This window comes from Toxorhynchites rutilus, chromosome 1 (assembly GCF_029784135.1).
Source record: "Toxorhynchites rutilus septentrionalis strain SRP chromosome 1, ASM2978413v1, whole genome shotgun sequence".
NCBI lineage: Eukaryota > Metazoa > Arthropoda > Insecta > Diptera > Culicidae > Toxorhynchites > Toxorhynchites rutilus.
In genome coordinates this window covers 129,619,807-129,635,166 of record NC_073744.1, presented here as the reverse complement: position 1 = coordinate 129,635,166, position 15,360 = coordinate 129,619,807, and the positions used below count along the sequence as shown (strand labels likewise).

General features: G+C 39.5%; 1 protein-coding gene across 3 annotated transcripts in view; it reads right to left on the bottom strand.

The window, feature by feature from the left end:
• The window catches only part of LOC129763501 (low-density lipoprotein receptor-related protein 4), a 99,632-nt gene extending 84,577 nt beyond the window's left edge, over window positions 1-15,055 (bottom strand). For 2 of the 3 annotated variants that reach the window (XM_055762625.1, XM_055762627.1), the window contains exons 1-2: window positions 14,657-15,055; window positions 4,438-5,023 (exon numbers count right to left, since the gene is read on the bottom strand). In XM_055762625.1, coding sequence (XP_055618600.1) covers window positions 4,438-4,564 — 127 coding nt within the window. In that variant the 5' untranslated portion in view covers window positions 4,565-5,023; window positions 14,657-15,055. Of the gene's footprint in view, window positions 1-4,437; window positions 5,024-14,652 lie in introns of all 3 variants that reach the window. The other variant, XM_055762626.1, reaches the window with a different exon arrangement.
• Window positions 15,056-15,360: the final 305 nt, after the last annotated feature.

Genomic DNA, 15,360 nt, shown 5'->3' with positions numbered 1-15,360 from the left:
TCGAAGCCCGCTGAAGCGGCTCAGACGGTGGCCAAGCCCTCATTAACGGCCAGGAAGGTTCTGCTGTGTGTTTGGTGGGATTGTCAAGGAATAATCTATTATGAGCTGCTTCCCTATGGCCAAACGCTCAATTCGGACCTGTACTGCCAACTTAATTCGAAAATTGTTTCATTCAATCAATAATCTAATCAATACAAACAAATGATTACTACGTCTACGATAGTCCCACGTCAACTTTATGGTTATATCTTAGATATAACCCACCCATTTTTTTATGCCAAATGTCTTAAAATGCATGAAATGTCGAGATCTAGTGTCATCTCGAATAATTTTTTTTCGTCAAACATCGACACTCTGGGACTTAGTTTTTTTTGGAATACGAGACGAAACGTATGGTTTTAAGTGCCAATAAAAATAGTTATCTGGATTTTTCATTGGGAACTTGTTGCGAAATGTTGATTTGCACGATAATATACCCTATGCAAAATATTAGCTAATTGGAACACGAACACGAATGACACGTCGAGATTTACAGTTATCTCAGAAAAAAATTTGTCAAAAATCGACTTTCCAGACGGAAAAACGACAAAGTGCCAGAAAAAATTTTTTTGACAACTTTTTTTTCAAGATAACAGTAAATCTCAATGAGTAATGCAATTTTAAGACATTTGGCACCAACAAGTTTTTTTTAAAACCCCGATTTTCGGTGATCTTTCGTTTTTCAAAAAACTCTAATTTTAACGTCTGTGACACTAAAAAAAGAAATTCGAATGAGCTAGTATTTTGCATAGGGTATATTATAGTGCGAATCAACATTTCGCGGCATGTTCCGAATAAAAAGTCGAGATAACTATTTTTATTGGTACCCAAAACCATACCTTTCATCTCGTATTCCGAAAAAAAAAAAAGTCCCAAAGTGTCGATTTTTGACAAAAAAAAATTCCCGAGATAACACTAGATCTCGAAGTTTCATGCAATTTTAAGATATTTGGCATAAAAACAAAAAAATGATGTGGCGAAACATCGCTTGTTGAATTTATTCAATCGGTTTCTGAAACATAATATTGTTCCGGATGATTGGAGACAAGTACGAGTTATAGCTATTCAAAAACCCGGAAAACCCGCGTCCGACTTCAATTCGTACCGCCCAATAGCAATGCTGTCTTGTATACGGAAATTGTTGGAGAAAATGATCTTGTTTCGCCTTGATCGATGGGTTGAAACAAATGGCCTACTTTCAGTTACACAATACGGGTTCCGCAGGGGCAAGAGGACGAATGATTGTCTTGCGTTGCTTTCTTCAGAAATTCAAATGGCTTACGCCGAAAAAAAACAAATGGCTTCAGTATTCTTGGACATAAAGGGGGCCTTTGATTCTGTTTCAATAGGTTTTGTCAGACAAATTACACTCTCGGGGTCTGCCGCCTCTATTGAATAATATGTTATATAACTTGCTTTGTGAGAAACATTTGAACTTTTCTCACGGATATTCGGCAGTAAGTCGGGTCTCTTACATGGGCCTCCCCCAGAGCTCATGTTTAAGCCCCCTTTTGTACAACTTCTACGTAAGCGACATTGACAATTGCCTTACACAAAATTGCAGCCTAAGACAACTTGCAGATGATGCAGTGGTGTCTGTCGTAGGATCAAACGAATCCGACCTGCAAGAACCCTTACAAGATACATTGAACAATTTTTCAACCTGGGCCATTGGGCTAGGGATCGAATTCTCCACGGAGAAAATAGAGATGGTGGTTTTTTCTAGGAAGCATAAACCAGCAAAACCAAAGCTTCAACTTTTGGGTAAACCGATCACTCATGCTATGTCATTCAAGTATCTTGGGGTCTGGTTCGACTCCAAATGCACTTGGGGGGCCCATATTAGGTATCTGAATGAAAAATGCCATCAAAGAATAAACTTTCTCCGTACAATTACCGGCACATGGTGGGGAGCCCATCCAGAAGATCTCATAATGTTGTATAGAACAACTATTCTCTCAGTGATGGAGTACGGCAGTTTCTGTTTTCAATCAGCTGCCAAAACACACTTCATTAAACTCGAGCGAATTCAGTATCTTTGTCTCCGTATTGCTCTGGGATGTATGTCCTCAACGCATACCATGAGTCTCGAGGTTTTGGCAGGCGTACTTCCACTAAAAGATCGCTTCAATTTATTATCTCTTCGGTTCCTCATCCGGTGTAAGGTTATGAACCCATTGGTGATCGGAAACTTTGAACAGCTGATCGAACTAAATTTTCAATCTGGGTTCATGAATTCATCTCCATATCATGAATTCATCTCCATGCAGGTTGATCCTTCTTCGTATATTCCCAACCGTGTTTGTTTTCCTGACTACATCAATTCCTCTGTGCATTTTGATCTGTCCATGAAGCAGGATATCCATGGAACATCAGATTATCTTCGATCGAGGATCGTTCCAACGATCTTCGATGCAAAGTATGGGGATATGAATTGTGATAATATGTACTTTACTGATGGGTCCTCTTTGAATGATTCCACAGGATTTGGAGTGTTCAGAGCATTTTTTAGCACCTCCCACAGTCTTCAGAATCCTTGCTCTGTGTATATTGCTGAATTGGCAGCGATACACTGGGCGCTGGACAGCGTCGCCTCACGACCTGTTGAACACTATTACATTGTAACGGATAGTCTTAGCTCTGTCGAAGCTATCCGTTCAGTGAGGCCGGAAAAGCACTCGCCGTACTTCCTTGAGAGAATACGAGAAATTTTGAGTGCTTTATCCAGACGCTGTTATGTCATTACCTTTGTCTGGGTCCCTTCACATTGCTCAATTCCGGGTAATGAGAGGGCTGACTCATTAGCAAAAGTAGGTGCAATTGAAGGCGATATTTATCAGCGTCAAATCGCCTTCAATGAATTTTATTCTTTAGTCCGCAAAAATACCATCGCTAACTGGCAACGCAAATGGAACGAAGATGAATTGGGCCGGTGGCTCCACTCGATTATCCCTAAGGTTAGCCTCAAACCATGGTTCAAAAGTCTGGACTTGAGTCGGGACTTTATTCGCACCTTCTCCCGACTCATGTCCAATCACTGCTCGTTAGATGCTAGATGACTCTTTCGTATTAATCTTGCCGACAACAATCTTTGTGTTTGTGGCCAAGGTTACCACGACATCGAGCACGTTGTTTGGTCGTGCGAGCTGTATCTTGTCGCCAGATCGAATTTAGAAGACACCCTTCGGGCCCGAGGAAGGCAGCCAATGGTGCCGGTGAGAGACGTGTTGGCTCGGTTAGACCTTGATTACATGTCCCAAATATATGTATTCCTTAAAGCTATCGATCTTCGTGTGTGATTGTCCTTATACCCTTAGTTTTTCCTTTTCCTTTTCCTTTGTGAGAGATCGGATCCCTTCTTAAGAATAAGATGAAATGTAAATACATATTAGATATAAGATAGGTTTAAGAATTGAGTGTGATGAGTGTGATTGAGTGTGTGAGTGAGATCATTGTCAATATATCATCATATCCCCTCCTTTTCCTGAAGAAAATATGTCACCCTTCTAAACTCGAGTCGATCGCGAGTAATCGGTTTCCTATATTATTAACATTAGAATTAAGGAAAAATGTATATATACTAGTAACAATACAGTAAGGAGTTCGGCTCCTTTAAACCTATGTAACTGAGCCTGTAAAAATAAACGATTTAAATAAAAAAAAACACTAATAAATGAAGTTCAAATGAGCTAATATTTTGAATAGGGTATATTATCGTGCAAATCAACATTTCGCAACAAGTTCCGAATGAAAAATCCAGAAAACTATTTTTATTGGCACCTTTAGTCAAATTGAGGTGATATTTGGCATAGGGTGTTTTTTCGAGGTAGTGAACATTTTTATGGGGTAACTTTTTGAAATTCATTGGCACCCCATGATGGTGCTTAAAAAAATCTTAAAAATGGTTTAGATTTTTAAGTTATAAACATCAAGCAAAATCGAAACATTTTTCTCGGTAGATCCTTTTTTATGAAATTGTTCTATTTCTAGCCCATTTTTGTTTGTGGTATCTCGTCGTCTCCCAGAAGGTGACAGATATTTATCCAATAGAACACGCATTATGATGGTTTTTAAAATGAGGAAAGTGTAGTTGACGTTTGCAATTGAACGAGACAAAACATAACGATAACATAATTCCACTCAAACAAAAATATCCCTCCGCGGAGCATCGTTCGCGCGAGAGCAATCATCACAAATCCTACGCTCTGAGAGCAGCAAATGGTACAGCAGGATGCTGAATGGCGCTGCTTTTGTACACAGTTTCTCAATTTAGAGAACGCCCTAGTTCGACCGTAATTGTGCGCTCTGAACTCGGAGAGCGAATGACAGAAACTTTCCATTGACAAATTTAGCAGCAATTGATTCAGGGGATAGTACATGTAGGACCTGGATACTTACCGACTCCGATTACGAGCAGTATGGCCGAAAGAGTGGCAACCGTACCAATGAACCGTCCCAAAACACTCCGAATAATTCCACCCCGAACGCGGTCGCTCTGCCCGTTGCTTTCGGCGTTGCTGATCATGATCGCTCGTCTGGTCTCTGGCCCAAATGTCGGTTCCACTGCCGTTCGATTGTGTGTCCTGATGGTGGTGTGCCCTGTGGTACGTTAAGTATAATCCGGGTCGGTCGTCACAGCTAGTGTGATGCTTTGCTTGATAGATTTGCTGTGATTGCCCTAGTTAGGCAAATTTCTTAGATTTTATGTTACACAAAATTTACACTATAACCTTGGCGCAAAGTTTTCTTTTTCTTCACAATACACACTAGGAAAATTACGAACACATCGCAAAATTTTCACCGATTTCCGCTTGCGGGAGCACTTTTTATTCCTGACATTCGTTTATTCTTCGCTTTCGAACTGCTCCACGAAGGACTCTCCCAATTTGCGTGTGTTGCACAATTTTCTAAACGGTGAAATCGGCGACTAGTTCCAGAAGGAATCTTCTCTTATACCCTTGCTTCATAGTTCCTGCCGTTGGGACTGTCGAAATGGGATGCAGAGTTATAACATATTGTAACACTTGAATATCCAGCTAACAGTTGCCGTTCCGTTCCGGAACGGAACAAGAGCCTCTCTGGTTCACATGTTCTCGAAGGTCTCGGTCTCGTCTCGGCATGGGTGAAAAAAATTTTCCAACAAGCGAAAAATTCGATGAATGAAAGTATTATTTGCGAAGAGAGTAGATGCTTTGGAAAGAGGATGTGACCGCGTTCGCTCGCTGATGGCAGGGAGATTGAGAGCGCACCCGAGAGAGAAAAGGAGATTCAGACTGGGACGGAGGCTGCGTTGATATGGGCTTTTTAGAGTGATGCTGGTTGAAATGACTGCATGGGTAGGTAATTTTGCGTGAATAAAATAAGGTTTTATATTCAATCTATCACATGCACGGGCTAATTTTTGTGCATTGAGTCCAATATACACTGCGTTTCACAGCTATAGAACCACTCATTTCGTCTCATTTCCAGAGATGTGTAAGAAGTCGGTTGAATTGAAGTATATAGTGTAGGATATAACAACTATCTTCATTAAAAAGACTGGCCATTTGAACTTTATTGTTGTGTTCAGGCGTGAAACATTCAAAAATGAAAAAAACCCAGTGTTTCATAACTATAGAACCAGATGGAAAACTCTCACTCCTTTACAAATATCGTCAATTTCACATGAATTACAATAAGTTTCTAATTCGTAGGTAATCTTTAGTTCTCAATCAGTTCAAATAACCCATTCGGGGTGGTTTTGACCAAGCTGCGCCATGTTATAGAGTGTGTCTTGTTCTACGCGGAGGATACTGGTCGATTAAGCTCTTCGAATAACTCATACTGCGTGTAAGCTGCATCTACTATTCTTACGATCACTCCTCATAAGTTCTTGATAGGGTTTTTATCTTGTAAACAAGCTGACCAGTCCAGGATATGAAGCCATTATTCATCAAACCATGCCATGACTTTCCGGATTGTATGAATTGATGCCAAATCAGGCGTCGTGCACAAATTACATTACGCGTTAAGGGGTGGGGGAGGGGGGTCGAGGTTGCGTTACTTTCCGTGTATTAAAGATAGGAAATAGCGTTACGTGGGGGGGAGGGGGGTTTGGTTCACAATCCGGATTTTTAGCGTCACGTAATTTATGCACGACGCCCTACCCAATTATCACATTGTTTTTGATGTAAAAACAAGAATAAATGATTCTGAAGTACTTCTTCGCACTTCTGACTGTTCATTCGTGTTGATGGTAAGCTACCCAAACCAGGCCTTTTTGAGAAAATTCTCCCCAAACCAATCTAAAGTTTTAATCTCTAAAGCTGCGGGTTCAAAACTAATGTGTAAGCTAATGCCATGGGTTTCACTACTTCAGGAGAACTTCTCTGATAAAAAGAAATCCAACTTGAATAAAATTTCTTCATGCTGGATGGAATCACGGAACACGTCATGTAATTTTTCAACTCGTAACTTTGCAGGCGGCAGTTTGATGGTTTGAGGAAAATATTTTCAAAATGGCCTGGTTCAGATAGCTTTTCATCAACACCAAATAACAGCCAGAAGTGCAATGAAGTACTTCAGAATCATTAACTTTTGTTTTTGCATGAAATACACCGTGAAAATAGGGTAATTTGCCATCAATTCATAACATCCGGAAAGTCAAGGCATGGTTTATTGAATAGGGGCTTCAGATTCTGGACTGGTAAGCTTGTTTACAAGATCAAACCCTATCAAGAACTTATGAGGAGTGAGGACGAATAGTACGAATAAGTAGATGCAGCCTACAAGCAGTATGAGTGATTTGAAGAACTTAAACGAGTAGTATTCTCTGCGTAGAACGAGATACACACAACAACATGGCATAGATTGGTCGAAACCACCCCGAATGAGTTATTTGAACTGATTGAGAGCTAAGGATGACCTACGAATCAGAAACTTATGGTAATTCATGTGAAATTGACGTTAATTTTGTAGAGGAGTGAGAGTTTTTCCATCTGCTTCTATAGTTATGAAACACTGGAATTTTAGTTTTATGAATTTTTCGCGCCTGAAAACAACAATAAAGTTCAAATGGTCAGTTTTCGAAATGGAGACAGTTATTATATCCTACACTATATACTTCAATTCAACCGACTACTTAAATATCTCTGGAAACTAAGACGAAATTTGTGATTCTATAGTTGTGAAACGCAGTATATTGTAGCTGCATATATTTGTGCAGACCGGAATGTACTTCCCTAAAGCAGACTACCAAACCGAGAAGTTTGGGTAAATGGGAAACTGGGGAATAAACAGTTGGTGCCTCAAATGCATGTATAACAGTCACATTGAACGAGTTGTTGTCTTACAGAACATAAGGTAAAGCGGAACGGTTTTCATTCATGTCAGTGTCATGGGGCCGCGTGATAATCAAAGAGGGTCGAAAGGGTGAACCTCTGAACATTGATGTTGAAACAAGATAAACAACTGTGTGGTGTATAAAAACTGAAATCTATATATATATATATATATATATATATATATATATATATATATATATATATATATATATATATATATATATATATATATATATATATATATATATATATATATATATATATATATATATATATATATATATATATATATATATATATATATATATATATATATATATATATATACTAGCTGACCAGGCAAACGTTGTTCTGCCAAATAAATTATTTCTAGTGAATATTTTGGGTGTTGAATAAAACACACTTATTTATTGTAAGTGTGTTTGAATATTTTAACGATCTTTAAAATAAATCGAATGTGACCGATAAAAAAACGATGTTTCTTGGTGTATCTCATTAACGTAACTGACATGTTTGATCTCTTAAAAGTTAAACGTCAACTGAAAAAAGTAATATAAGTTTGTCGTAAAGTAGAAAACATTAAATATAGAAAATCTATATTTTTGGCTGGCTCCTTGTTAGAAAATACTTGCATGTGATTTTCAACATGGCTTAGTTTATAACAGCTTGGTCTCGTTCATAAATTGGCTTGGTTCAAAAACAGCGATACGCCAGCTAACTTCAATGGAGCTGATTAATCGGCCTGTTTGGAATCGCGTTATTTTATCGTTGTCATTCAATCGAGGAGTATTCACATCGGTAATCTAAGTTTGAAACACAGCCATATTGCTTCCTTTATTCATGGATGTTTTTATTACTCTTCACCGATTTGCAGAACTCAATATTCGTATATGCATATGAGTGATCGGATTTTACAATTCGATCGAAATCGACTTTTACACTCTTAAATTCGTTCGCCTTGTCGCGAAACAATGGTCAAAATAAGTCATCCGTATTTGTGGTTCAATTTACTCTCTATCTGATCGGCATAATTCCGGAAATAATTCTAAATTGTTGAAATTTGAATGAAAATTATTATTCGATTTCGTTTGGATGCTAAATTTGTTTTGAATTTGTTTGAATGCTAAATTTTGCGTGTTTATTCCACCCGAGAAACCATTACTATTTTTGCTTCATAGAAATGGAACATGGAGACCAATGTTGTTTACGTCGAATTGCGTGGCAAGGTTGTCACATTTGCTCAACTCGATTGGACTTGAGCTTGAACAGAATGCAAAATTGTGCTTTTTCCATTCAACAGAATACAACCAACAATATGTGGGGACGAATACGATCGAACTTCATTTTGTGTTTGAACACACGCGCAATGTCATGACAATGCATTGCGCTTTGGCCTGGCTATAACTAAAGCTGTGTCGGCGTTGCTCATGATAGTGTCTCGCAAGTGAATGTATTATTCCTCGCACCGCTTTTGTTGATTGTGTAGTAAGAATTGCAGTCGTTCCATCTCTACTTTCGCGTATATGTCGACCATAAATTGTTGGCACAGCTTACGATATCTTGAATTGGCGTTTCTTGATCATGTCAAATCAGCATATGATAAACATAAAAATCCTTCGAGCGCGCCCTCTGTTTGTTTCGTCGCATGTTCATAAATATTAAATCAAAATGAGAAATGATGTTCATAATGAATTAAGTATCTGTGACGGGGTCTCGTTGGTCTAATGTTTATGCAAGAGATTTTTCGTTAAAGAAACCCTTCTGACTTGCACTGTAGTCACGCGTATTCTTGAGCTTGCCACTCCAGAATACATTCAAGGCGTATTGTTCGTCATAGAAATCTCAACTATTTACTAACAAAAATGACGCAAGTAGTACTACGTTGAGAAGGCAAACCTTGGGAACGTTAGTGCCATTGAAGAAGAACATAGCGAGGGTCGTATGAACGGTGTGTGTCAACGATGAATTCCAGATTATTGTTTTTTCTTCGCATTAAATTTCTCGTGTCACCGTGCTATCATGATTCCAGCAGCGCTTGTGCCTTGGATCTACACACGTGCTCTCCAGCTGATGTTTTATAAGGGTTGATGGCAATAGCGTGATTGTCATTTTGTAATCCGAGCTAATGTGATTTGAAGAATTTCGGTAACTCATTGTGCTCATTCGAAAAGGCTTCCAGCTCGTCGGAGATGCTCCCTGCTTTAGATGAATTGATGTTAATGGTGTATTTGTGGATGTTCAATAAAGCGGACGTTACGCCATCACTCATTGAACAACTTAAATGAATTCGTTCTGTTGAAAAAACGAACAACGGTTAAATTATTAGAATATTTTTGACACAAAAATAATAAAATCGCAATTAAAAATAGGGAATTATATAGAATACATGTTTGATACGATTCGAGATTCGCTTTTCTTAGATAAATACCTATAATTGTCTACAAACAAATTGCATGATTTCATTGTCTGATTTCTTGAAAACACAAACAGTCTACATTTGATAGAAATATTCGAGAGTAAATTTATAAGTGATATTTTGATATGGAGATAACGTAAATGAAATTTGGAAGAAAACAATCAGCTTCCCGGACAATGTTGAAAAAAAATCGAAGAATTTAAAACAAATCGTTTTTAATTATATGGGTATCATATTTATCAGTAAAAACATGGAATAGAAAATAGAAACAAACTCGAAATTAAATTTAAGCGAAAAATAGATTTTTTTTTCCAAAAACTGTAGGAATGTTCACGTGAACAACAGGGGGAAGGGTATAAGGAATGTCCTCCACGGTTGGGGAGGGGGCTGTCCGAAATCATACTTTTTCTGTCCACGTGGTATGTGGACAGCCCCTTATGTGAAAAATACTCAGCTTTTCAGGAAAAATATAAAAAATATAGCGCCCTTGGTTCCGAGACTATGAAAATAATAAAAAACGAATAGAATCAATAATAACAAGAACAAAATTCGAAATTGTGCACTGGTCATTTTTAGGGCCAATAAACATAATTTACATGGTCGTTTCTTTAAATTCGATAATTATTTTTTTTCCATACCTTCATTGCCTCTCAGGCCCAAAAGATCGATTTTCAGACATTTTCTTTACTCCCCCCTTGATAGATTTTCGACGCTTTGACGCACTCCTAAATCATATCCGATTGAGCTGAAAATTTGCACCGATCACGTTTTGGGCTCATAAACAAAATGAACATGGTCGGTTTTTGAAATTCGATGATGAAATTTTTCCCATACATCCATTGCCACCCTGATCTATATATTAGGCTGTCAAAAAAGTCCTGCGGTATTTTTTTTGAATTTTCATTTGTTCATAAAATTAGTTACAATCATCTGTTTTAAGTCAAATATGCGCCGTTTTGTTCGATGACTTGTTCCCAACGAGATGCCAACTTCATAATACCCCTGTTATAGAAGCTCGCTTCCTTATTGGCAAAAAACTCGGATAACCAATTTTCACAGGCCTCTTTTGTGGCTAACTTCTGACCATGTTCGCCATGGACAAAAACATGTGGTAGTCACTTAGTGCAAGGTCCGGACTATACGGCGGATGCAAAAGAACCTCCCATCCGAGCTCCCGGAGCTTCTGGCGCGTCACCAAAGAAGTGTGTGGCCTGGCGTTGTCCTGATGGAAGACAATGCGGCCTCTGTTTATCAAAGATGGCCTCTTCTTCATGAGTGCTACCTTCAAGCGGTCCAGTTGTTGGCAGTACAGGTCCGAATTGAGCGTTTGGCCATAGGGAAGCAGCTCATAATAGATTATTCCTTGACAATCCCACCAAACACACAGCAGAACCTTCCTGGCCGTTAATGAGAGCTTGGCCACCGTCTGAGCCGCTTCAGCGGGCTTCGACCACGACCGTTTGCGCTTCACGTTGTCGTAAGTGACCCACTTTTCATCGCCAGTCACCATCCGCTTCAGAAACGAGTCGATTTTGTTGCGATTCAGCAGCGATTCACATGCGTCGATACGGTCAAAGATGTTTTTTTTTGCGTCAACGTGTGTGGCATCCATACATCGAGCTTCTTTGTGAATCCAAGCTTCTTCAAATGGTTACTAACGGTTTGATGACTTATCCCCAGCTCTTGGCCAATGCTACGGCTGCTACTATGCCGGTCTTCCTCGGCTAATTCAGCGATTTTGTCGCAATTTTCGACGACAGGCCTTCCGGAGCGTGGCGCATCTTCGACGACCTCTACACCAGAACGAAAACGTTGAAACCATCGTTGTGGGGTGGAAATGGAAACTGTATCGGGTCCATAAACTGCACAAATTTTATTGGCAGCTTGAGATGCATTTTTGCCTTTGTCATAGTAGTACTGTAAAATATGTCGGATTTTCTCTTTATTTTGCTCCATATTTGCGACACTATAACTCACGAACGACTTAACCAAACAAAACACTGTCAAGGACTATATTATAGCGCGCAAAAATACCTTTCCAACAAGCTATAGTATGACTCGATACAATGAATACAACTAGAACTACGCGCTTACAACGACACCTCGCGGAAATACCGCAGGACTTTTTTGACAGCCTAATATATAAAAATGGGTTTCTGTCTGTCTGTCTGTCTGTCTGTTTGTCTGATTCTTATGGACTCGGAAACTACTGAACCGATCAACACGAAAATTGGTATGTAGGGGTTTTTGGGGTCGGGGAAGGTTTTCGTGATAGTTTGAGACCCCTCCTCCCGCTCTAAGGGAAGGCTGCCATACAAATTAAACATAAATATCTACATTACTCGGGAATTAATCAAGCAAATGAAACGAAATTTGGCATATGAAGGTTTTAGGGTGCAATGAATGATTCTATGGTGGTTAGACTCTCTACCCCCCTCTCTAAGGGGGGACTGCCATATAAATGAAAAACAAATTTCTGCATTGCTCGAGAATTATTCAAACCAAATGAAACCAAATTGGGCATATTGAGGTATTAAAGTGCAATAAATGATTCTATGGTGGTTAGTCTCCCCCCCCTCGTCTCTAAGGGGGGCTCCCATAAAAACGAAACACAAACTTCTGCATAACTCGAGAACTAATCAAGCACAATTTGGGATGTGAGGGTTTTTGGGTATGAGAAATGTTTCTATGATGGTATGACACCACTCCAAACATGACAATTGAAAATTTTCCGAAAACTCTGAAGGAAAAAGGGAAGATTTAGAAAATTAAATTCCCATATGTTCTACAATTACATAGTGACAAGTGCTGTTAGTCCATTTGATGTTTGCGCTAGCGAAATTGATCTTTGTTCGAAACCGGGAAATGGATTTTAATGTGATGAAACGCACTCCTATATCTTCTTCTATCTATACCAAAAAAAGGATCGCCGGATGTGTTGATAAGAGCAGAACTCGAGGAAGGAATTGTCCGATTTAGGGCTGTCTTTTCTCTATCATATTTTCTGTATAAAACATTTATTCCATGTAACGGAGAAACATGTTATTTGCATAGATTGAAAAATCTCGAACTAGAATTGTATCTGAAAATAATCTGATATTATAATGATGAGTTTTGTTAGAAATACTAGGAATTTTATAGTAAAAGGTAAATTCAAAGGGGTCGATTGAAAGATCAATCAATGAACAGTTCTGCGATTGGACCCATGAACTTGCTCATAGTAAGAAAACGTGAATGTTTGAAGGTATTGATAACGAAAAAACAAATTTTGGGCGGGACGAAGTTTGCCGGGTCAGCTAGTCTATATAAATAAAAATGGATCACCGAATGTGTTGATAAGAGCAAAACTCGAGAAAGGAATTATCCGATTAAGGGCTGTCTTAATTCTATCATATTTTCTGTATCAAACATTTATTCCATGCAATGGAGAAACATGTTATTTGCAAGTGGGTGAAAAATATTGAACGGGTATTGTGTCTGAAAAAAATCTGATATTATAATGACGAGTTTTGATAGAAGTACTAGGAATTTTAGAGTAAAAGGTGATGTCAAAGGGTAGATTAGAAAATCAATCAATGAACAGTTCTGCGATTAAACCCATGAACGTGCGCTTAGTAAAAAAAAACGTAGATGTGATGACGAAAAATAAGTTTTGATCTGAACGAAGTTTGCCGGGTCAGCTAGTAAGACATAATTTTCAACGAAATAAATATGGTGTGAAATTAGACAGGTTTTTTTAAAATATTATAACTCCAGATAACTCCAGTCAGATAACCTTTTTCATACATTGTAATCATTAACTCGGCATACTCCCACTATAAATTGAATGATATGGAAACGTGTGTTTTATAACATCCAACTTAAAAACATGTTTGTCTCCTAAACCAATCACAGGAAAAATATCAAAAGCTTCAGGTTCAAGTTCCCGATTGTCGTGTGGGTGTTTACCCAGCGACACAGGGCGAAAAATTGATTTTTGTCGGGCGACCAATCAATGATTCTATTGCATCGAATGGTATATCATTCAATGAAACATCGGTTGAAATACCCGTAAGCTCGATGTCTCCTCATTAGGAGCACATCCAGTTTGCATCGGGTGGCGAAAATGTTGCTCAATATGTCGCAAACTCTCTAACCAATGATCGACCATCACCACACGTTGTGTCGATGTGAATCAATCCAGTTGGATAAACTCAATGTGTGTTCTAACAGCCATCGCTAAAATAAGTTGCGACAAAATCGCAACATCGCGTTTTACCACCACGTAGCAAACCTTTTCCATTCCATATCCGAGGCCTCGCCGTAATGGCAAGTGCCAAGATGGCCGACCCTGTTCGTCAAACAAAATACAGTGGGAAAAAAATTCCTCAATGAACGAACGAAACGAGCGAAACCATCTGGGAGGGTTGGTTGCTTATTGGAGCGAGACAAGCTGGAACCTCTCCTGCTGTGTGTGCCCTCTATGTGCACACTCACTCACATGCCATGCCTCATCATGACTCGCGTGTGGTTCCGAGCGCTGCGAAGGACGAGGCTCGAAAATGCTACGACGAGAAGAGGATCTTCGATTCCTTCGAAACGGTTGGCTACGCGCTGGTCGATCAACGAGCGGACGGTTTCTCTTCGCTTTCCAAAGTCTCGCGCCATCGCTCGCAGGAAGATCTTGAGAGTGAACGCACAGAGAGCACACAGAGACAGATGAAAACTGCAACAACAAAAATTTAATGGGTGTGTTTTTCCCGAGCTAGAATATCGGATCGAAAAATTGGGTCGGAAAATTTCCATCCACCGGGCGAGGTCCCGAGATCCCGTGGAAGCCGCGACCGCGAGAGGCACATTATCCAGGGAACCAGCTTAATCGGACACGTAAATTACACACTTTATCCTTCAGGCTGGGCCGATTTTCCACGTGGGCGTGATGTTGGCTCCTCTTCACTTTGCACTAGGATTTCATCCATTTTTAAAATCCATTCGGTAGATGGTGACCTGATATGGGGACAGATTTCTAATTTTGGGGTCCATTTTGGAGCCACATTTCTACACTTTCGAAACACTTCCGGCGTGAGCCAACGATTCTTCTTTCTTTTGCAGAAAACTGCGTATGTTCACTTTGGTTTGGATTCACACTTTTCCACAGCAGCCCATAAAAGATGGTGGAACACCCTTTTTGCACTTGCACTATATTCTCTCCTGTCTCTGTGTGAGGTGAAATTGCGTTTCGCCCTATGGTTACGTGCCCGGATGCTGGATGTTACTTTTGCTGGTGCTTTTGAACGTGGCCGACTCTAGACTGTCGGGTCGGCGCGAGATGAGAATGATTTTCTGCACTGCCAGCCTGCGAGCGATTTCCAGAGTGAGCTTTCGCCCCATTTCTGGCTCAGATGTGGATGTGAATACGGGTGGAACGCGAGAAGGGGGGATGCTGTGTAGAGTTGGAATTCACAGCATCTCGGCGGAGAGTTGGCGAATTGAACGATTGCGTGTATACGAGAGATAAGAGCATAATCGCAACGTACTCTGCTAGATAATCCATTTTCGAAACGCATCATAGATGTCTATTTGAAAAATATATTTTAAAATCAT